This window comes from Anser cygnoides, chromosome Z (assembly GCF_040182565.1).
Source record: "Anser cygnoides isolate HZ-2024a breed goose chromosome Z, Taihu_goose_T2T_genome, whole genome shotgun sequence".
In the NCBI taxonomy this organism is placed as follows: Eukaryota; Metazoa; Chordata; class Aves; order Anseriformes; family Anatidae; genus Anser; species Anser cygnoides.
Window position 1 is genome coordinate 29,348,882 of NC_089912.1, and position 23,499 is coordinate 29,372,380.

Sequence of the window (23,499 nt, forward strand, 5' to 3'; positions counted from 1 at the left end):
GCACTTAATTGACTTTCCTGCTATTTTTTTCTATTAGTTTTACAGACTTGTTTTAAATCTACTTTAAAATCATAAATTGGTTTTGCTTGTGCCTTGAAAAACATATAATTGGAGTGCCTGTGTTGTTATGAATTGAACATCTGCCTTTTTCACAGGATAATTAAAAATAGGGTAGATAGCAGAAGCATGAATACCATCACTTGTTTGCAGCTGTTTGATACCTCTAAATATTTTTGAAAATACTGATTCAAATGGTACGCGTAACATTTTGTTGGTACGCTGAAGTACATTAGTAGCCAAATATTCCAGGCTTGTAATGAATGATAATGTCTTAGTGTTTCTATATTGTATTTAGTCATTTGGCAAAACTTGCAGGTAGCCTGTTAGTTGAAATATACTGCGTGCTCTTGTTTTTAATAACAGTCATATTTTAGGGATCTATTATTTTGGTTTTTGTTTATGAATTTTGCTGTCAAAAGTAATTGTTCTATTTTTTCAATGAAATACTACATATACGTAAGTGAGGTATATGATGTAAATGATGTTTGATGTATTAAAATGTCTTTTCTCTCCTTCAATTTCAGTTCTCCTTGCAAACAGACATGACCAGAAGGCAGCTGGAGTATGAGGCAAGACAAATCAGAGCTGCAATGGAAGAACAACTGGGAACTTGTCAGGACATGGAGAAACGAGCACAGGTATAGTTCTTTCTTTATGAGAGAATGAAAGAAGTTTTCCTGTGATTTTATTAAATTATTGGTAGTTGTGTCTTTAAAATGTGTGTGAACAAAGTGATACCACACCGTATTTAGTTAGCCTTTTAAATACAAAAATAGGAACCAGAACTTAAAAAATAGCTACTCAACAAGCAACACCCTCTTCTGCCTGTTTGGAAGAAGACTTGTGAGTTAGACAGAAGTAGACTTATATTTTCTTCAGAAAAAAAATTATGATGATTTGCTTTTAATTTATTATTTTAGCTTCACACAAGCATGTTATTCAGCTACTTTGTTTTGCTTCTATAGTGCTGTGATTTTTGTGTTTTTTAAGGTTAGAATAAAATCCATCTAGGATTTGGTAAGTTTCCTTAACCAGAAACCTAAAATGAGCATGTGATGTATAAGTAAAATGCAATTCACATGTATGCCTGTAAGTTGTTTGCTCTGACCAAGGGTTGTTTTGCATTCATGATGAATACATGTACAATTCTGTATGCAAATCATGTTACACACATTTGGAAGTATAACTCTGAATGTAATCGTATGGAACCTGTAAACAGAATAATCAGTTGCTCACTAATTATAAAAACTATTCTCCCACAGTAGTGGAGTGACAATTTGAAATATTTATTACCGTTTATTTCCACAGGTGTTAAATAATCAGTCTGGTAAAACATCGGTCAGTATTTTCTGAAATTCGTTCCTAGACATACAGAAGCAGCAGTAATCAAATGGCATGGTTTATCAAAATAAAAGCAGTATTATGACAAAGCAATATCAACACAAAGTACTGAGACAATATATGGAGCTTAGACCCCTTTTTCTTTTATAATATTGACTCATGTTTGACTTCTTACTATGAATGTCTAGTAAGATACGCAGTAATATGAACATTCTCTTGAAATGTTTTGCCTTCTGCTTATCGTCTTCATTGAAGTACCGATAAATATCCTCAGATACTTTATTTTATGCTGACATAAGAAAAAAGTATAATTTGTCCTCATTCTGTGATATAATACAGACTTCAGGCTCATTTCAGATTCATTGTTGAAGAAATCAGTTTGGTTGCTTCTAGTTCTTTGACCATGTACTTCTGTTTTTGCGTGTTGATCTTTAGATTGTAAACCCTATGTGCCAAGAAATGTGGTTGCTTTCTGGGGGGGCTTGTACAGTGTTTGGTATAAAGCACACCCATGGTTGATGGAGCTCCTCACGTCCCCCGTAATGCAGATAATCAATCAACAGAAAGAAGAAAGGTCTGATGTTTAAATCTCTTGACTAAAATTTGGGAGATAAAGATTCAATTCTTATCCCAGTGATGTTAGACAAATCATGTGATCTTTAAGGTTTTTTTCATCTGCAGAAAAATATTTCCCCATGTTTAGATGGGTATGTACGCATATTCAGATTCTCTTGATGCCCTTTATAGAATAAATTGCTTTATACACAGAAATTCAATTTGGGGGAAATTCAAGTCATTCTTAGAGAATGGACATGTTCTGTTAGTCATATATCACTTCACTAATGTACAGCTATTTATAGTAATACATTTTTATTATCTTTATAGTACTAAGAATTCACTGTGAGGGAGCGAAGGGGAGTGAATTATATTTGTCTCATGTTCTACTAAAGCTTGTGTGTGCTGCTTTCGAATTTATTGGTCTTATTTCTGACACTTTGCTTTGCACAATTCAAATCAAGTTTTTAGTTTGCTGTTTATAGCTTTGAATCTCTACTAAATGTTGATACACATGATATTCTTCCCACAGCTTATGATGCATGTTCCATGAATTCATTCCGATTTGCCATTATATTCTGTATTTCTAAGATTTCTAGATTACATCATGTGTCTATTCCATGTGTATATTTTGGTAAAAATGCCTTTTTTTAAAGTTCACCTTATTTCCGTTTTCTAGGCTATAAAGTTGTTAAATAAGGTTGGTTATAATGCTGATCCTTGTCCACTAAATGAACAAAGCCTTTTCTTTTTTAGTATAACATTGAAGATGTTATTCAGGTAAAAACATGAGGATTGTATTTATCTATAATACAAAAAATAATAATAATAATTCAGTTTTCTGTTCATATCCTGATGTTACTGGGCTATTTATTCCCTGCCCACTTTTAAAGTCAAATCAAGCCTTAGTTATTATCAAGCTCACACAGGGATCTTCTACTTTATTAATTTACTGTTTCTGTATAGAATCACAGTGCATCCTATGCTTCACAGTACAGCTTATTTGAAGTATATTTATCCTGTAAAGTTTTTCTCAGTATTCAATTTACAAAGCACAGAATGATTGCAGTGGGAAATGAATAGTGATATCTTTATAAAAGACTCGCATTGATTCAGAAATGTGTATAGAATCCCAGACGAACCAAAGTAGTAGTACGTAGCTTTCTTTATTCTTGTCTTGTAAACTCTTAGAGATTTGTAGAAGCAGAAAATACCCAGAGGCTGTGCATAGGCAAAAGTCACAAATCATCGTAAAAACTGAATATGATGGAAGTCATTCAGGACTTTATACTTCTAACACACTCAGTCAATATACATCTCTCTCTCATATTTCTGTATGGCAAGTAGAGTTCTAACATTGGACACGTAAGAGAAATAATTTGCTAAAAATCTGGACAGAATGTTAATTTCAGAAATGGGAAAATTGTTAGAGTATACTGAGACTTTTTTCTATGCCTGACTGTGCACTGTGTGACAACCTGTTATTATATCCAAGTTATTGTCAGATTTATTAGAAACCCAACTCCCCACTGTTTTCGATGTTTGCAGTCATGCCTGTGTTTTATTGTGAAGAACATTTGAATTAAATATGAATTAAGTAGTTCTGTTAGTAGAAGCTGTTGTAATAGTCACATGTATTTGAAATGAACTCTTCATATTGTCATTATATGCAATAAATAAAAGGAGTTTTTGAACAAAAACAAGCGTGAAAATGTACTCATTTCAGGTGAGGGTGGCAAGAATTCAACAAATAGAGAAGGATATTCTTCGTATTCGACAGCTCCTGCAATCCCAAGCAGCTGAAGCAGAGGTTAGTGAGCGTTTACTTGCTTTTTTTGATTGTGGTATATATCTAATTAAAAAGTCAAATAATTTCAGTAAGCTCGTAGGCAGGATTATTTGCATCAACTAGTGATGTCACAGTTAATGAACTAGTCGATATACGTAGGCTTTTACTTGTTCTCTTACCAGTTAACTGATGGTGAAAATACTTGAATTACTCTTTGTTATTATTGAACTTAAGTCACTAATGATAAGTCAGTTAAAAGTTCAACCAGCAAGTTCGGTTAAAAGGTAAAAGTGCAATGTATTATGAAGGCTGTGTCTTGGTTTCAGCAAATAACAATCAGTTGTACATGCCTTACCAAATAAAATTTCTAATAAGCAGCTTCATGGTTTGCTTATCCCATGAGAGACAGAAGAAAAAAACTGATGAATACAGCCTCAGTCAGACTTCTTAAAAGGCATATTTTTAGCATATAAGTATTGGATTCTATATTAAGAAGTACAAAATAATATTTCCTGTAAATGACAAAGTCCATAGTAGTAATTACCATTAGCAAAAACAGCTTTCACAGTGGAAATTCGCTTAAAAGTTCAACTCAATTTCTTTTACTGGTGAATTAACTATAAATTTTATCTTAGATGTGAATATTTTAGGTTTTATCTTCACTCAAAATAACTCCAGTGAGAGTGCAGAACAACATTTGAATTCTTAACGGATGTATATTTTTCCATTTCTAAAAATAATGTTTTCATAATTTCAGGATCCGGGGGAAAATCTGGTATTACAAGTGAAGCTGACAGAAGTGTGTATAATTAAAACTACCTGGTCTTTTTATACCTTAGCCAATCCAGGGGCTTATGCACATTGATGAGATACCCCCCCAAGCCTTTTCTTCTCCAGAGCTGTATCTCATGTGATTATTCCAAGCAGATATCTGAAGAGGTTTAACTGTACTTTCCTGCAGTGCAGGACAGTTTCTGTTCTGTTTTTTTACCTTCTTCCTCCTCTTGGGATTGTGAATTCCACTGTCTCATGGTGACTGCAGCCAAGGCTGCCTTTGACTTTCATGTCTTCAGAAATTCTTCCTTGTTTATTCCTTGAATATTAGGTCCAGCAGGGCAGCTTTCCTGTTTGCTCTTTGTTTGCCTGTGTCAGGAAGCTGTCATCACATTGTTAGATCCTGATGTACAGCCCTTCCAGCAGATGTCAGGGTGGTTAAAGTCCCCTGTGAAAGCCAGGCCCTGTACACACGATGCTTCCTCCAGTTGTTTGGAAAAGATCACATCTATTTCTTCTTCCTGGTTAAAGAGGTCTATATCAGATAACCACTACAGCAGCACCCATGTTGATCTCCAGCTAATCTTCACCCATAAGCTCTTGACTGACCGCTACCCATGGAGGCACAACTCCAAGCACTGCAGCTGTTCTCCTCACCATCCCAGCCTGTGCTTCCTACAAGGTCTTTACCCCCAAGTCACAGCCATCCAGTCATGTCAGCTCTCCCACTACATCTCCATGAATCCAAGGAGGCCATAGCCCTACAATAGCACGCAGACCTTTTAACTCCTGCTCTTTGTTTCCCACGCAGCATGCATGAGTGTAGAGGCATTTCAGAGAGGTGCCCAAGTGTGCCAACTCCCCCTGTACGGGCTTAAGAGCTTTCCCCCTATGGCTGTTCTGTATGCCTGTCCACAAAGGGATTCCACTTCCTTTATCCTGTGGGCTGCCCTTGTGTTCTCATCAGTCAGGGCCCCTTGGCTTGCCTACCCTGTCTGCAGCTTCCTTACTTGTTCTTTGAGGGATCACTCCATCCCTTGTTGTTTCTGGTTTAAAGCTCTGTCTGGCAGATTGGCCAGCCTGTGGTACTTCTGCCTCATTTGATCAGATGGAGTATGTCCCCAGAACATTTCTCTCTTACTCTGGTTTAACAAAAAAAGGCACAGTATTTTAGCCTCACCGGAGGTCAAGCACTCAAACAGCAACGAGATGGAACTACCTAATTAGAGAAGTTTTTTGTCTTAGTTTTCTTTCCGCTCCGTTTTTCAAATTACTTGGCTGCTGAATACATATTAATTCTTCCGCTTTTTCAAAATTTTGTTATGGTGTCTTACCCCTAAAGTATCTGGTTGGCTGGTTGTACTATTGCATGTTTTAGGGGAGAGTTACCTGGATGCTGGTGGTAAAGGAGGCAGTCACTACACAGGTATTATTACTTCAGTGTGTTTTTAGTCATTTGACAGATGGCCAGTCCTACTGAACAGCATCTGAATCTATCTGAAATTGCCTGGTGGCAAGAAGGAGGATATTATCAGTGAAATTTCAAAGTCCGTGTAACTGAAAAGTGTAAACATGAGGCATTTATTATATTTATATTGTGCCTGATATGATACCCAACTTGAATGTGCTCCTTATGTTTATAAAGATATATTGTTAATAATAAATGCCATAGATTTATCTGCTGATATGGTTGGCTGGTGTGGTTATACCAATCATTATGGAATCTAAGAGCAATATATGCTGTAGAAAACAACCAAATATAATAATATACCATAAAGAGTAGTTTTATGAAATAAATCAGCAGAGAAATCTTTAGCTCACATTTTAGCTCATTTGTAAGGCTTTGCAAATTGCTAGCTCTTGTAAATGCTGTTAGAGAGAGTTGAAGTAATTTACTTGTAAGTACCTCCCAGTTTCGTAAGAATTCTCATGTATCAATAAAATATTTTTAAAAACCTTCATAGCGAAGTTTGAAATCCTCTATAGAGTTAGACCCCTTTGGAGATAGAATGTTTTGCTGTCAGATACAAATTTGAAATTGCATTTAAAAGAAAAAGGCAATTTCTTGTCAAGTACTTAATATGGGGTTTTCGATTTGTTACAGTGGCACAGGCCTATCTGTAATTTGAAATGTGAATATTCCATTGTGCAATGTTGCTGTAGATAAAATGTAAAGGGTTTATTACATACAGAGATTAATGCTTTGCGAACTTTAAACTGTTTAAACTGTGATAGGTAGGCATCCTCTGAAAGATTTAACTCACTGAATTTTTTTTCCTTATGACTCAATGGAAGCAAAACTGTTTCAGTCTTCTGGCTTGTTTTTGTTTCTTGCGTTGTTCTCTGTCTTACATTCTTACTTACACCTCTATGCATATAATCGTTGTACTTCCTATGAAGCTATGGCATACGTTATGCTCTCTAGAAAATGAGAGTGTAAAGGTACAGAAAATAAGAGGGTAGTTGAATATAGTGAAAAAAAAATCTGTATGGAAAATTATTTAGTCCTAATAAATACACAAGAGACTTTTTCAACAATTCATGTTTACAAGATATTAAGTACAATTATTTGTAGTTTGTTGTCTTAGCAAAAATGTAAATGTACTTTTCTATTAGTAAATATGGCAAAATTACTTGTCAAGTGATAGTTGTTGACTTAGAAGCATTTAGAGCATAGTGACAAGATGGAGGGAGCACCTCTGTCTTTCTCTCACAGGCACATGCAGTACATGCAGTCTTTCAGTATTTTGCTACAAAAGCAAACAAGCATACTTGGTAACTTCAAATTTTAGAGTTACTTTTGTAGTGTGATGCCAGAATTCAGAAGTGACAGACCTTCAAGCCCTATGGATGACTGATGAGACAATATAACGTGTGTTTATTCATGTATGTTGTGAGTGCACACTAATGTTTAAAATAACTGTTGCTTTTTTAACTGTTTAAAAGGTTGCTTTAGTAACTGTTAAGAATGGCATTATAATTGTGAATGAATTTGGATGTAATGTTGACTTCTTTTTGTAGTGGCAGAGAGCTTTTTGGGGGAAATGGAAGCCATCTCTTTCATAAATAGCATGTGGAAAATAAAATTGATAATGAATGGGAAGAGAGGAACAGAGAATGCTGAGGAGAGTTCTGCTTTTGGCGTCAGGGAATGAAGTATCTCCCTGTATGTGCGTTAGTTACATGAACACTATTTAATAAATATGCCACCATCATCATTCCTAAAAAATGTGCCCCAAATCCAGAACTATTTTTTGATGGATAACATTATCCCCTAGTAATTCATGAGCCTTGCTGAAGAACCGTTCCGCTTTTCACCTTTAGGCACATTAAATACTAATTTCTTCATGAGATTGAAAATTGTTATCTGATGGCTGGAAAATTCTGTTCTTAGTTACAGTGGATGCTTAGATCTAGATTTTATGTCAAATTCATCATTAGACTTTATTCAAGACTGAAAATACTGTGAGAGAGGGAGAGTCATTATACTGTATTCATACTGATCTTGATTGAGTCCCCACTCTTGTACTGGGAACCAAAATGTCTTCAGTCATGATATGAGCATCCATAGCAATAGAATCTCATACACAGACAGAGATGGTGAGTTTTTAAATTACAATTCAGTTTTAAAAGAACAGTAACGCTGTCTCCAGAAACGTTTTCTGAGTTTTGCCTTGTGAGTTAAAAGGCAAATGTGATGCTCATTTTCTATAACTGAGCATATCATGTTAAGAAAAATGTTACCAATCATTAATGTCGCATTTTTTGTTATTACTTTGTGTAATGCTAATGTTCTTTGACATATTTTCTTCCATTAGCCTATATATATATGATTTATTTTTAATGTCTACCCCAAAATTATTGCCAAACATGTAGTTAGTGTTTTTTGAAACTGTTCAACACTAAACATTTTCTGGGTTTGAGGCTCTAATGTCTTTATATGAACAAAATAAAAGTGTATAATGGGGATAATGTATGAGTTTCATCACCATATACCTAAAGAAGGTAACTTTTTTCAGGTGACCGAAAAAGTTTCAGTATGTGCACATTGAAGAAGAGTATGTTTCTCCTGAAAGTAAAAGAGAATAAAAGAGAAATTTCCATAAAGCTAGATGGGGTAGACTGTGCTATCATAAGCTGTACTGCTCAGAAACATCGTAGGGCCCCATGGAAACTGAATTGAATATAGCAGCTGTTAACAAATAATTTAACAAATGAAAAGAATATAAGTGTATGGTAGTAGCCTCTAGGTCTAAAAAATGAGGCTTGCCATCAAAAGTAATTTGCCAGGAGCTGAATTCAGTGATCCTTGTGTGTCCCTTCCAACTCAGGATATTCTGTCATTCTGTGACTCTGTAAGAATAATCGTGCTTTTGAGGTAGGACAATACCTTTTCAACTCCAGACTTCAAACCATTTCCAAGGGCGGGTTTTTGTATTGTTCTGAAAAGCTGGAACATTTTAAGCATAATAGTGGATGATGCTGGATATTCACGTACTTCATAACTGCTCGGTTATTCTGTTTGCTTTTTTAAGGAACTGTATTTAAAGGCCTGATTTTGGTGTTGATCTCCTGATCTCTCTCAGTGGTGGGGACACTGGTTTAATTTCCATGTACGTGTGCAGAAAAATGTGTCTCCTTAAGAAACTGAAACAAGCATCTATGTCAGGTTGCTGTATTGGTTTAATTTATTTTGGTTGTATATGATCAGGTTGATATAGCATCAAGGATATAGCAATTTTATTTGCATCAAACCAGTTATTCCTATGCTGTTTGTCTTTAAAATTCAGAACGATCCTTACTATATAGGTGGCTTTCTTTTCACCTAGAATTTGTTTGTCTGTGATTGTGAAGCTTAATTTAACTGTGCTAGCCCTAGTCCCCAGCAAATGCACGGATCACGTGATAGTGCAGGGAAGACAGTTGTTTGCTCCAATTCTGTTACATTTCTGATAGCGACGTGAGCACAGCTGGTGGAAAATGGTGTTCCAGTGTCTCACAGCAAATCCTTTGTCTTGCAGGGCTATAATCCTCAGAGGACATGCTTCACTTTCATCCTGCAGTTTTCCTAAGACACTTAGCTGTTTATTATTGAGACTAAGTGTTGCGAAATACAAAGTACTGTTCAACGGCTTTGTGAAGATGCAGCATTGATATATTCACAGTCTAGAGAGCTTTGAATGGTTGCATACTTCATTTCTGAATATAATTTCATAAACTCTTATATTAACAGAGAGCACCTCAAAGCAAGCATGATGCAGGTTCCCATGATACTGAGAGGCAGAGTGAAGGTCAAGGAGCAGCAGAAATCAGTATGCCAACTAGCAGTACTGGTCAGGTAAATTGATTATTTTTGTTTGATGTTATATATTTTTTCATTTGGTGATGTTATACGTAAATAATGTGGATGTAGTAGTAGTGGAAATGTATAGTGCTTATTTATTGATATATACCTTACAGTGTTTGTGTGCCTGCTCATTTTAAAAAGATTTGGTTTTCTTCATTCCATCTAGAAATCACTAATAACTTGTATTCGTTAGAAGGAAATCTTTTTATAAGATGAAGTATAAGCATTCTATAATGCAGGGAGTGGTTTTCTTTTGTTTAAATAATTAATGACCTTGATACTAAGATGGATATAACAAAAATGACTAGAGAAAATACTGTTTTATCATAGGTGAACTGTAATATTAGCAGCATGATTTAGTTAAGAGAAATGGCTCAAAATTTTACTTTACAAATTATCAGTGAAATGTCAGTGATTTTAAAGAGGAGATTCAAATGGCAGGTTTATCATTAGTGTTTCTTTAATATGATATCAGATAAAGCTTTGAAACAGCATTATCAATGAGATAATCTGGAAGTGTGCTAAATATTTTTTTAAATGCTTCTAAACAGTTGGTTGTTGTTGTTCCTTATATTAGTGAAATACATTAGTGGGTTTACATTTTGAGTGTTACATTAAATTCTTTGTCTTTTTAAAAAATACTTATCAAACCTTCAATGGCTAAAAATATTTTGATTTATTTACCGTGCCCTAATGTTCAATCACTTCATGATCTCCAACTGTAGCTGAGACATTCCCATTAGTAATGTGTATTCCTGAAGTTCACACTACAAATCTAATAGTTGAATTCATACGCAAAATATTTCTGCTACTTTGGGGAAATAGAATTATTTTAATCCTCTTGAAAGTATCATGGACAAGAAGATTTATCAGAAAGAATATAAATTGTGGTTTGTTTAGAATATTTCATTTGATTAAACATTAAGCACAGCTCATGATTTTGCTTTTGAAATATATTTGATCACCATTTAGAATTAAGTTCTATCAGCCATATCTGAGCAATTGCATGAGGCTTTGACTCTAATTCTTATGACAGCTTTATTGTGTGGGAAAAAAATAGTTCAGCACTGCTTTGAGGCTGAAAGTATAAAGTGTTTGAATAATTGATGTATTGTAGCTGTATCATCTGTCTTCATTGTACGCATCAGGAGTTATTTTGGAGAACAGATATTTTACAGGGAAGGAAGAAAGAAGGGATTGTTGTGTCCTGGCAGACTTACTCAAGTGGAGGATTCATTCTTTCTTCATTTGAGGTCTTATGTTTGGGATTTTAGCGATTTGAATTTTGCCTCATAAAAACCTTTAAAATGTGCATATTATTTCCTCCTGTAGGCTGATAGATCCAGGGCTCTGAATCTGTGTTCTAGAGACATCTGGGGATTATTTACTTGCAGTGCAAGTCCAATGAGAAAAAGCTTAATGGATTGGGCATAACATTTATTTGTGACAAACCAGCTGAATACACTTTGTTTCTTTTAGCAGTCACTATTAAGTGGAGTGCAAGAAGTTTTAATGAAATAATCTGGGTCTAATTGTTTTTGTAGCCCCATCTACTAACATTAATGAATGTTAATTGAAATGCTGCCAGTTGAAGCTGAGATTTTTCAGGATTCAGTTTTGTCCCTTTCATCTTTCAGCTATGTTCTCTTCCATTATGCTCACTGTCCTGGCACTGAAGAGAAGTTTTTGCATTCCTTTGTTTTGCAAGATTTGTAAAGGAATTCAGTTAGGTTGTCTACTTCATTAAGAAAATCTGACACAAAATAGGGAAAATGACCTGACTGACAGGGAAGGTAACAAGCATAGTAAAACAAACAATGAGTGAATAACAGTGAGCTATAACAAGAGAAAACAAGATGAAGTAGACAAATAGGAGACGGTTTAAAATGAGAAAGTCCTACACAAGAATGGTCCAAGTAATATTTGTCATTTTTTCACTTTCTCAGATGAATGGCTACACATTTCTTACGCTAATTCTTTCAAATCAGTCTTTAGGAGTCACTAAAGAAAAGGTTGTTACATTTCTTTTGGGCCTCCTGGCATCCTGCAAGTAGCAAGGCCACGTGATGGCTCCGAATGAAATAGTTATGGGAACAAAAATAAGTACAGTTTGGGAGAAACAATAGGAAAAGTGCAATATTTCTGTCTGTACTGTGGTGAACTTTAACATGTAGTACTCCAAACTTTCATCTTTTTTACTGTATTGGATAAGATGATTGTAGTGAATTTAGCAGTGGAGAATTTTTGCATGTACATTATGTTGAATCTGTAATCCTCTGAATGTAGTCTGAGGTCAAAATGATATGAAGGGATTGGTCAGTGTAAAAATATTGGGGTCCTTTCCCGTATTCACAGCACCACAGATTATTGAAGTGAGCAATTCAAAAAGTACAATATAGTTTTAATGTTAAGCTTAAAGATTTTGAATTTTCCTCATATTCAATAGAGAACATAGGGGCTTATTTACACTGGAAATATATATTGGAATAAATTAATATGACTTTAAATCATTCTAGTTACAACTTTTTAGCATCCTGTGCTAGCACTTATTCTGGAATATGTATGAATGTTCTGGATTCAAATGGAGAGTGAAATGAGTATAATAATGTTTTTAAATGTTCCAATACAACTAGGTTTTTTTTTCTGTTTAAACAAACTCTACATGAAGCTATTTCCAACTTTTATTTATACTCACTTTCAATTTCAAATTTAAAATATTGAACTGTGTGAATAGCAAATACTCTGAGAGGAATACTTGTCTCCTTTCTTAATGGTGCACCTTGAAAAACAACAAATTATTTCAAAGTGTCTTTCAAACAGTTTTCTTCAGTGTTCTATGTTTTCATTGGGAAAAAAAATGATACCGCTGGTCCAGATAGCTTGACAATATTATTTTGTTAATTAAGCTAATAATTTCATGAACACATTTTAGCTTTTCGGCAGGATCAGCACAGGATTGTTGATTACCTCAGTAAAGCAGTGTTTTGATACTAAAAGTGAGTGAGCAGTTACAGTTTCTATTGCTGATTTCCACTGAGGTATTCAGGTATTCTCAACTAGGTGTGCAGACACCCCCTTTGAAATTTTTGCCCTGATTGCATAGTAAGTATGCTGCTAGCTACTTTTAATTTTATAATTGAATCTAATTTTAAATCAGGATATTACAAGTCATTAGATTAAAAGAACTGCCTTTAAAATAACGTTATTTTGTCCGTAACATTTTAAATGTCACTGATACAGTCCATTAATATTTGATTTTTCGTAGGAATTATGTGGCTTCTGTGATTCCCTCACAGTTAGTGTTTAAAAACAGTTAGAATATGAAGTAATTTTTCAGCTTCTGGAGTTTATTTTTTGTTTGGGCTGTGATGTTGAGAGAACAAACATGATTCCAGATAAATATGTATCATATCACCATCTTATGATCGTGGTGGGTAACGTATTTACCTAGCTATGTATAACAGATCCAGAACTTTTAGGAAGTTGTCTTCCTTCTGCTATCAGCTGCTGTTAGAGCTGATACAGGGAGAAAGAAAAATAATAATAAAAAAAAAAGACAACAGAGATCTGGGTTGAGGTCAACAGAGCACTGGGGAGATGTAAATCTTGTAAGGCACTCACCTCATTTGCAAGACAAGATGAAGTTCACCAATGCAGAAATGAAATAAATAGAGCGATGTTCTCTTAAAGTGTTCACTATTCAAATGTATTTTTAAGTTCCCTAAACTGAATGGGGAGGGAGAGACATAGTAAAGGCAACTTCACAGACAGTAAGCAGAGAAAATGATCAACAAAGACAAAAAAAAAGTGGATAGCAAAGGTGGAAAAAGAAAAATACACAAAATAGATTGAAAGATGGCAAATATTCTAATAGTAGTTCTTGCTACAATAGGTAGGGACATTCACAATAATTTCTAAGAAAATTGCAGCTAATAGTGTCAGCATTGTTCTGCAACTTTTCATTAAAAATAAAACTGATTCATCCATTTGTAATTTAGTTTCGACGTGGACAAATTCAAGTATGGTTACTCCTTGTCCAGATGAATCTCTTAACTTGTCAGTTCTTGCTTATCTGATTGTATTCTGAAGGTGTATGCATATTCTTAGGCAGTGTGTAATCTGACTTAAAAGTAAAAGCTGCTTTTTTCTCTCCATAAAAATCATAATTCAGCTTGCTGCAAAGTCCAGTTCTCCCTTTTCTCGATGAAAATAGTAATTATAAAAGAATTCAATTGAAGATAGAAATCCATTGAGACTGAATTTTGGGAGAAGTGGTTAATAAAGCCCACTTAACAGTGACATCTAAGTAGTGTAAGGGCAGGGATAACCTAACTTATCCAAAATACGTTGACAGTTCACCACTGTAAATATTTCGTGATTCAGTGCTGAAATTGAATTAACCAGTAGTTGTTTTTTCAGTTAGACTTCGTGTTATACTGAATTGTTTTTTAAATTTGTAGGGTTCTGCTGCTCGAATGGACCATGAGACAGCCAGTGTTATGAGCTCTAGTAATAACTATTCTGTTCCTCGCAGACTGACAAGTCATCTGGGTACCAAGGTAACCGAAGATTACAAACCACAGGTCGCTAATGCTACATTTTACTAATACAATAATCTCATTGTTTCTGCCAGTAGTACTAATATTAGTTGAATAATCTATCCACCTATAGTAATTTTATGGAGATAAAACTTAATATTTTTCAACCTTTAAAATATATCCACAGAAACCCTCTTATTCTTAACTTATTGATGATCAGTAATAGAGTTACTACAGTAAGGAAAAAGCAATTGCTAGAAATTACTACAGTATTTTAAAACTCTGTGATGTTGATTTATATTCCATGATGAAAACTAACCCTTTTAAAAACTTTTCCAGAGACCAAATTCACAAAACAGATGTGATTGCTAAGAAATTAAATAGACCAGAATTTTTTTAAAAAGTCATGTAAGCCCTTCACAGTAATGTCTGTTTACAATAGAGTGCACTCAAAAGTGTATGTATAGCATAAAAAGAGAGGGGAAAAATGTGTAAATCTGTAACACAATTAAGTTCATGGACCACTGGAGTTTATATTGCCTCTGGAATCAGCAGTAGTGTAGATGGGGTGCTAAGCCCAGTCTTCTGGGAAGCAGGGGCTATTATTAGCTTGGCATAGTATTAACTACTTTGGGCTTTAAATAGGTTGTTATGATAGATTTGCTGCCCGGCATTGTATGCGTGTAGCAAATGAATGTGACATCAGGTAGTTTGTTTACAAGTTTTCAGAGCAAATCATAGAATTCCTAGAAGTTACAGACAAGAGAATAGCCCTGAATGCAGGGAAAGATGCTGAGTGTGGAAGGTTACAGGCAAAGAAATACGCTGAACTTCCTTTGCTGTGGGTAAGAAAAGTTTAGTAGTAATGCATGAGAAGAGAGGAAAGTTGCAGGGATTCTAATTACAGTTATGCATTTACAGATACAGAAAGAGATGTCTCTGCAGTGTGTGCATACAGAGAGAGGGAGAGAGGGAAATACACTTTACGGTTTTTCCTATACTGTGTTTGCCACAACTTGGAGGCCAGATTTTGATGGCTTCGGCTTTATTCTCTGACAGAAACTTTGCCTTCCAAATCAAAATAACTGTGGATTAAAACTGCAACTTGAAACATCTGTCAAAAGGCACACATAAAGCAGATTAAATTCACTCTCTTTTACGAATCCAAGCAGTTTGTTTTAATACTACATATGAATTTTCCCAGACCAAGAATCTCCAAACCGGGATGCTAGACTGTCATAAAACTGGCTACAGGACTATTTTAGTGGATTTTGCATGGAATCATACAGTTTCGTAAATTTGAAGATTTCCCTTGTTCCAGCAATCCTATGGTATTTAGGGAAATACATGTTACCAGACTCTCTGCTTAGTCTACTCACTGCCATTCAATTTTTATGTAACTAGGTATTTGTACTTACCTTCAGACACATTAGAATTGTTTGTGAAGAAACCAGATAAAAGCATTCATTGGTCTAGTAACTAGTGCAAAAATCTAATTAGTAGTAGAAAACTTTGTTTAGCAGTCCAAAGTGCTATTTCTTAGCGTATTTTAAAGAAATTCCCTCTGCTATTTCACAGTTCCCTTTAATAGTTTATTTATGTTGTGCTGTCATTTTGAATGTTGCTGTTTATCTTGGCTTTAGGAGTTTGGATAGAGTTCAGGAGTTTCAGATAGTATCTAAATCACCTTCTACATCATGTTGTTCTACTAATAGTTGACTGCAAGAACCAAATGCATTCCTCATTATAAGGCTACTAGTGAAGAAAACAGGATGGGATAGACAAGCCAAATAGTGCATTGACCACTGATAGTCCAGGGGAACCCTCAAGAATCTGTTTTTTGCTGTGAATTTTTGTTGCTCCAAGTTAAATGTGTAATGCTAGGTTTATATGGCTCTATTTAGTTTTACGAATGCTCGGTACTTACATGATGTGTAGTAAAAGAGCATTTGTTTTCTTTTCTGGTTTTGTCCCTGTAAAGAGTTCCTTTAACTCTTAAGTTTTGCTTTTGCTGTAAGTAATCTGGTCTGTATGCAAGTCACTCCTTGTGACAAAAAATGGTTAGTTAATTTGAAAATTTTACATGAAAACTTTATGTAGATGCAACATTGTTTTAGTACAATGTAAATTAAAAATTCATGTAATCACTCTTATCCTGCCTCAAATAATTGTATTTAATGCCATATAGAAAATAATTTCTCACTGAAGAGCATCCATACATGAAAATGTGATTCATACATAATTTTTTGAGATAGAATTACTTTTAAAGATATTTTAACTGTCTCAAACTAAAATATTTTCATTACTATGTTTCATTAATCTCTTTGTACAATGGAAAGTTAGAAGTCTTCACCATTTGACTTTTAGATTAATAGAGCTGCTTACAGTTACCACCCACTTATTCTAGCTATTTAATCACTAAGTGAGATTTATTAAGGTTATAAATGGTGAAGTAGTGATAATATTTAATTATTTCTAAGTAGCACAAATTATTGCAGCATTAAATCAATTGTTTGGGTTTTTTTGCTCGTGTACCATTCAGATTTCATTATAATTTATTTTAATATGTAGTTTTTAAATATAACTATTTTTTAAAATCATTTGATCTGCAGGTGGAAATGGTGTACTCATTGTTATCAATGCTTGGTACTCATGATAAAGATGACATGTCAAGAACATTGCTAGCAATGTCTAGCTCCCAAGACAGCTGCATAGCCATGCGTCAATCTGGATGTCTTCCTCTCCTCATCCAGCTTTTACATGGCAACGATAAAGACTCTGTCTTGTTAGGGAACTCTCGTGGTAGTAAAGAGGCCCGTGCCAGAGCCAGCGCAGCACTACATAACATCATTCACTCCCAGCCTGATGATAAGCGAGGCAGACGGGAAATCCGCGTGCTCCATCTTTTGGAGCAGATTCGTGCTTACTGTGAAACATGTTGGGAATGGCAGGAAGCACATGAACAAGGCATGGACCAAGACAAAAACCCAAGTAGGTTCTTCAAGCTGTATAAATTTTGAAAACCAATGAATTAACAAAAAATACAATATAATCTGAAATCATGTTGAATGTATGTAAGATTTCTTGTATATATATATGGGTAGCTGCAAATAAATGCATGAGGGTGTATGTACAAATACACTTTTTGAGTTAAGGTAGTGTTAGGAAGTAGTACCTATTACAAATATGATGCCCTATTTATAAACCTGTTCTTTCAAATCATAAGGCTTCTGTATGCTTTCCAGATAAAAACTCTATAGTGTTTTATATATATGATCTGTAAATTAAAAGTAAATTTCAACTCATTCCTGTTTTACATTTTGATGAATAATGAAGGATACTTAAATAATCCCAAATCGTTCTATCGCAAGATACACACTTCATGTAGGAGAGAGGTACAGACCACAAATTAAATAATCTCAATCTAGCCAATATAATATAAACTATAATGTACATGAGAAATATTTCAATATTAAAATACCAGAGATGTAGCAATGTAAATGAAATAGGAATTTTCTTGGGGGGCAGTTACAAAAAAGATTTAATCTGCATAATTTAACTGCTTTTTTGAATTGATGGCATTTTGTAAATACAGGTTGTAGGTGTCTCATGGAAGTACCACTGAAATCAGTGGGCTGAATCATAGGTTTTGGAGTTTACTGCTACAACCATTTCACAAAAGTTGGGCTCTGAACAACATGTACCAATACAATTTATGTGTTAGCTAGTATCTAGCTCATGAAATTATGAATTTTAAAACTATGAAGCAAAGGGGTTTAATTAAACATTCTTAAGGACTTAACACCCAAAGAAACAGCTTCACTTTAGGTGTTGTATTATCTAATGCCACTATAATATTTATTGTTACTGATTTCTTTCAGAGATTTTTATTTTTCAAGAGTAATAAGATAATTGGTACCAGAAGTTATATTTCTAATTTAATACATACATTAATGATTCTCCTTAGTTTCTTTTTCAGCATCAAGTATATTTCTAGTACTTGTATGTCATCTTGGTTTTATGTAGATTTATTCAGGCATCTGTGTATACAGATGTAGTAGTAATATTCTGAAGTAACTGTCTATTCTTGGATAAATAGGAAGATAAGAACCCTGAACAAAATTGCTATTGATTTATCTTAAATTTAGTTTCTCTTTGAAAATCTTTATACAAAGCTATACACCTAGGAAATACTAATTGTTACCTATATCTGGATCAGTGCCTGCTCCAGTTGATCATCAGATCTGTCCTGCTGTGTGTGTTTTGATGAAACTTTCATTTGATGAAGAACATAGGCATGCAATGAATGAGCTCGGTAAGACCAAATGTATTCCTCTGACTTCCTCTGAAACACTTCCTGGAAACGCTGACATTCTGTATTTGTATACCTCGAAGGATATGTGGCATTGTTTTACCACTGGATTAAACAGATCATCAGTTCATTTGTGTCAGATGTTGATCTCTAAGTGATTAATGCAGTTTAAATTAACTATACCATTTCCCATCGGACAGGTTATTATGAAAGTTACTCTTTTATTTGGCATGAACTCTAAATTGTGGAAGAGTATATAATCATAGAAGTATTTGTGATTTTCAGAAGCATCGGACTTGCAGTGAAGGCTGCTTTCCAGAGTTTTTTTTGTCGTGAGTAGGCTGCTGTTCAGCAGCCTGAACTTCTTTGTCCATACTCAGTTCTGTGCAGGCAGGTTTTCTTTGCTGCTTCTGTGTAAAAATACGTTAAGTACTTTTTCCTCAGAAAATAATATTCAGTAATAATAATTAATAAATCAATACTTGTCAGATTTAATAAATAGCCTTTTATGTAACTGTTATGATTTCATTGGTCATGATTTTGGCTGGGTAGAATTAAAATGAGTGTTTTTCTTACTTCTGCATAAATGTTTCTCTTCCCACTTCACTCCATTTCCTCCAAAATCTCAATATGATAACGCAACGTTTCAGCCAGTGCTAAGCATAGAATTTGAGATCTACAGTCATTATGTAATGGCTTGTTTTACTTTCAGAACCTTCTGGTTTTTTAGATGTTTGAGATTTGTTATATATGTAGAAATGCAGTTTGTTCCTTGGTATATATATAAGCTGTATTCTTGATATTAGGATTGAAATTTGTTACTATTTCTATTATTTGTTTTTAAAGGAGGTTTGCAGGCCATTGCTGAACTGTTGCAAGTGGATTGTGAAATGTATGGACTTACAAATGACCACTATAGTGTTACATTAAGGAGATATGCTGGAATGGCTCTGACAAACTTGACTTTTGGGGATGTGGCAAACAAGGTAAGAATAGAATTTCAAACATATTGTAATTTCAGTTGATAGCTATGTTTGAATTGTAACACTCAGACAGGTGATGAAATCTTGAGGATAGGATATTGAATTTGGGCTCAGGAGAGTAAAACAAAATGCCATTCCATCCTGTTCCTCACTGAGGGTACCACAGACGGGAATGTTATATCAGACAATTATAGTATCGACTGTCACATTAAATCTAATTTGTCACTGTAAGTAGGGATTTTACCAATTGACTTTAATTTTTTTTTTAAGCAATACATATGATCTTTTGGTAATGTATAACACATAATGATTATGGACCAACAGTTATGGACAGTGACTGATTTTTCTGAGAATGTTGAACTAAAACTGTTAATTGAGCCAAATTTTGTTTAGTTGTCACTTAATACTATTACTGTCCAAAAGGATTTTGCAAACCTCCTCAAGCTGGAGCTCGATCTTAAACATTTATTGAATATCTAGCTCATTATGGGCACTACTTCAAAGAATTACAAGAATTAGTTCGTTTTAGTTTTAAATACTCATCTTTTTTAGTATTTTGTATGTTTGAAATGAAAAGTGTAATTGTGAGACTCTATAGACAGCAGGTAAAAACACATTGCCAGCTTACAGATAATTGTCCAGTATATTACCCAGCATATGTTAAAGAAGGCTTCTCAACTAGTACTGTTCCAGATCTGGTCCTAGACCTGTTGAAAAAATAAAAGTAAAATTTAGCACAATTTTACCACTTATGGATTTCCCAGTACAGAAACTGTTAGGCTTAAGTTTTTAATCGTTGTGGACCAAACATTTGTTGTTGGAAACATGTATTACAAAGCTTTTTTTTGAACTTCACAAATGATCAGCTTAAAATATCGAAGTACTGTGCACAAGCAAGCCACCTAATCTGTGATTTAGAACTATTTCTTTTCTATTTTCTTCTGATTTTTATCAGGCTACATTGTGTTCTATGAAGGGCTGCATGAGAGCTCTTGTAGCCCAATTGAAGTCTGAAAGTGAAGACTTACAGCAGGTAATGTCCTTACTAGGTGAAATATTTCTTGGCCGTTTCCATTATTTTGCTTTGCTTCAATTTTATTGTATTATGTGAAGATACTGTATTTCTGCTCTCCTTTCTTAATATTTACTTCCCTTCTACTGATTTGCTCTTGACATCAGGTATTTTTATACTTGAATTCTGTCTTTGCATTAAGTTCCTAGGGTGCTGCCTTCTCTATTTTTTCAGTTACTGTGTCTTTGAAATGTGCTGCATTTATCCCAGCCTGACTTTTGTTTTGTAATTGTTGTTCTTTTCTTGTGTTATCTCATTAACTTTGATGCAAAGTTAGTACCTATATTAATTCTGTGAATCGTGAAGTACAACTTTCTTGTAGTAAAAGTGGTAAGCTGTGGATCATACTGTTTTCTCACCAAAACACATAAAATACATGGGCTGTAAAGCTCCTTTTATGACCCTCGTCTGTTGGTGGAAATACAATTTTCAAGAAAAGTTTGAGCGATCCTAAATTCTCCAATTTAGCTTACTTAACGATACCGTTAGCAGACTGGGGGTTAATGCATTATTGTGGCTCCTCTACAGTAACAGAAAGTTAATAATAGGGGAACAGTAGTAGAGGAAGCTCTGCTTCAAAAAAAAAATCTGCATCTGACTTGACAAGGTTGTACTTTTAGTACGTACATACCTGCTCTCCACAGCAGCACCTCCTGGAGAAACTGCCAAAGCATGAGCAAAGTGTTTGGTGTGACACTTGAGTGTCTCTTCCAATTGATCCTGCGCTGTAGAGGAAAATATCTTGAAAATAAACAGTATTTATGAAGTGTGCAGGGTGATCCTCAGAGCTGAGAACGTAGAACTGTTCTTCATTGTTTGGGAACTTGTTTAAAATTACTAAATATGAAATTATTTTTGTTTAATATCGTAAGCAATAATATATATTTCTTATGTAATCATAGGTTGGAAGAGACCTTTGAGATCATCAAGTCCAATCATCAACCTGATTTACTGGGTCCCATCGCTAAACTGTCCCTTAGTGCCACCTCCACACATACCTTAAATACCTCCAGGGATGGGAAGTCCACCACTTCCTGGGCAGCCCTGTCCAGTGCGTGACTGCCCTCTTTGTGAAGAAATTCTTCCTTATGTACAATCTAAACCTCCCCTAGCACAAATGAGACTGTTATATATGCTTGCTTATACGTACATATATAAACTACACCTGTTTATATGCATATACGTATATTCTTTTTCTTTCTTGGTTTGCAGGTCATTGCAAGTGTGTTGAGGAACTTGTCCTGGCGAGCAGATGTAAACAGTAAAAAGACACTACGTGAAGTTGGGAGTGTGAAAGCACTGATGGAATGTGCTTTAGAAGTTAAGAAGGTATAATGTATAAATAACTAAAAGATAAATTTCTGAGGTGTTCTGTTTATTTTATACAAAATAAAAGTATGGTCCTTCTTGATATAAGTAGTAGGTCAAATACTGGGGGTGTTTTAGGTAACTTCAGAATTAAAGTTACTTAAAGCAATTGGAATTGCTAAACAGAATTGCTTTGAGTTAATGGGGTAGCAGATCACAACGTATCAATGTCACCTCAAAACTAATGGTATATAATTTTATTTATGAGGGTTGACAGCTTTTGCTCTTCAGTTTCATGAGCTGTGCTGTTCTAACAGGCACTGTTTATAATTTTGCAATTCAGTGGAACCTCTTCTGATTTAGTGAATAGGTAACTTCCACTTCTGCTGTTTTCTGGATATATTCTTTGTATAATTCCTGTCATCATACAGAACTATATTCCATCCCAGAGTCCTCTTCAGCTAATCTTCAAACCATTTTTACCATTATGGCAACTAACAAATATTGTGGTTCATAATTCCAAAATTTTCTGGCAAGCAATAGCAAATCCATAGCTGATGGAAAGAGAGAAGCAAAGAAAATTATTGGTGTGTGCAGTGCTATATGCCTCTAGCTTACCAGCTCAGAAATCAGAAATTGGAACATAATTAAATCACAAATTATGAGTGTTTCAAGGAAAACTAGAGGAATAGGGAGGCATGTGTAGGAAAACAGAAAACAAAATACTGGGTGTTTACCATACAACACTTGAGATTTCATCCAAGCAAAAATCAAATTCTGCAGTTAACTGGGAAAAAAATACCCCATGATCAGTGAATTTTGTTTCTTTGCAAATGTAGGTTAGAATCAGTGAGGCAGTTTTTATCTCTGGGCTGTATTTTCAGACTGTGCAGGTTCAACAGGAATTACTATTTCAGTTTATTCTTGGTTCATCGTTGCATCGGTGGGAACTGGAAAAACAGATTTGTGACAGACTTCTGGAAGCTAACTTAAGTATTTCTGAGGGATTGTGTTCAATAGTTGGAAACTTTTCTAATTCTATCACTTTATTTTCCTAGGAATCAACCCTAAAAAGCGTTTTGAGTGCCTTATGGAATTTGTCAGCACATTGTACTGAGAACAAAGCTGATATATGTGCTGTCGATGGTGCTCTTGCATTTCTAGTTGGCACACTCACATACCGGAGCCAAACAAACACTCTAGCCATCATAGAAAGTGGAGGAGGGATATTAAGAAATGTTTCTAGCTTAATTGCAACTAATGAGGACCACAGGTAGGTATACATTTTCAGACAATTTACAGTATAATGGTACCAAAAGCATGTTTGTATGTTGAGTCTTAATAGGAATGCATGTATGAAGTACAGTAATCAAATACAATAATTTGTAATGAATTTGATAAGGCAAGTATTCCACTCAGA

General features: G+C 34.6%; 1 protein-coding gene across 5 annotated transcripts in view; it reads left to right on the forward strand.

Moving 5' to 3' along the window:
- APC (APC regulator of WNT signaling pathway) overlaps positions 1-23,499 on the forward strand; it is a 90,635-nt gene that overhangs the window by 59,336 nt on the left and 7,800 nt on the right. For 4 of the 5 annotated variants that reach the window (XM_048052166.2, XM_066988983.1, XM_066988984.1 and 1 more), the window contains 10 exons: positions 585-698; positions 3,683-3,766; positions 9,753-9,857; positions 14,327-14,449; positions 17,017-17,395; positions 18,624-18,719; positions 19,563-19,702; positions 20,655-20,732; positions 21,984-22,100; positions 23,138-23,352. In XM_048052166.2, coding sequence (XP_047908123.1) covers positions 585-698; positions 3,683-3,766; positions 9,753-9,857; positions 14,327-14,449; positions 17,017-17,395; positions 18,624-18,719; positions 19,563-19,702; positions 20,655-20,732; positions 21,984-22,100; positions 23,138-23,352 — 1,451 coding nt within the window. The remainder of the gene's footprint in view (positions 1-584; positions 699-3,682; positions 3,767-9,752; positions 9,858-14,326; positions 14,450-17,016; positions 17,396-18,623; positions 18,720-19,562; positions 19,703-20,654; positions 20,733-21,983; positions 22,101-23,137; positions 23,353-23,499) is intronic. The other variant, XM_048052167.2, reaches the window with a different exon arrangement.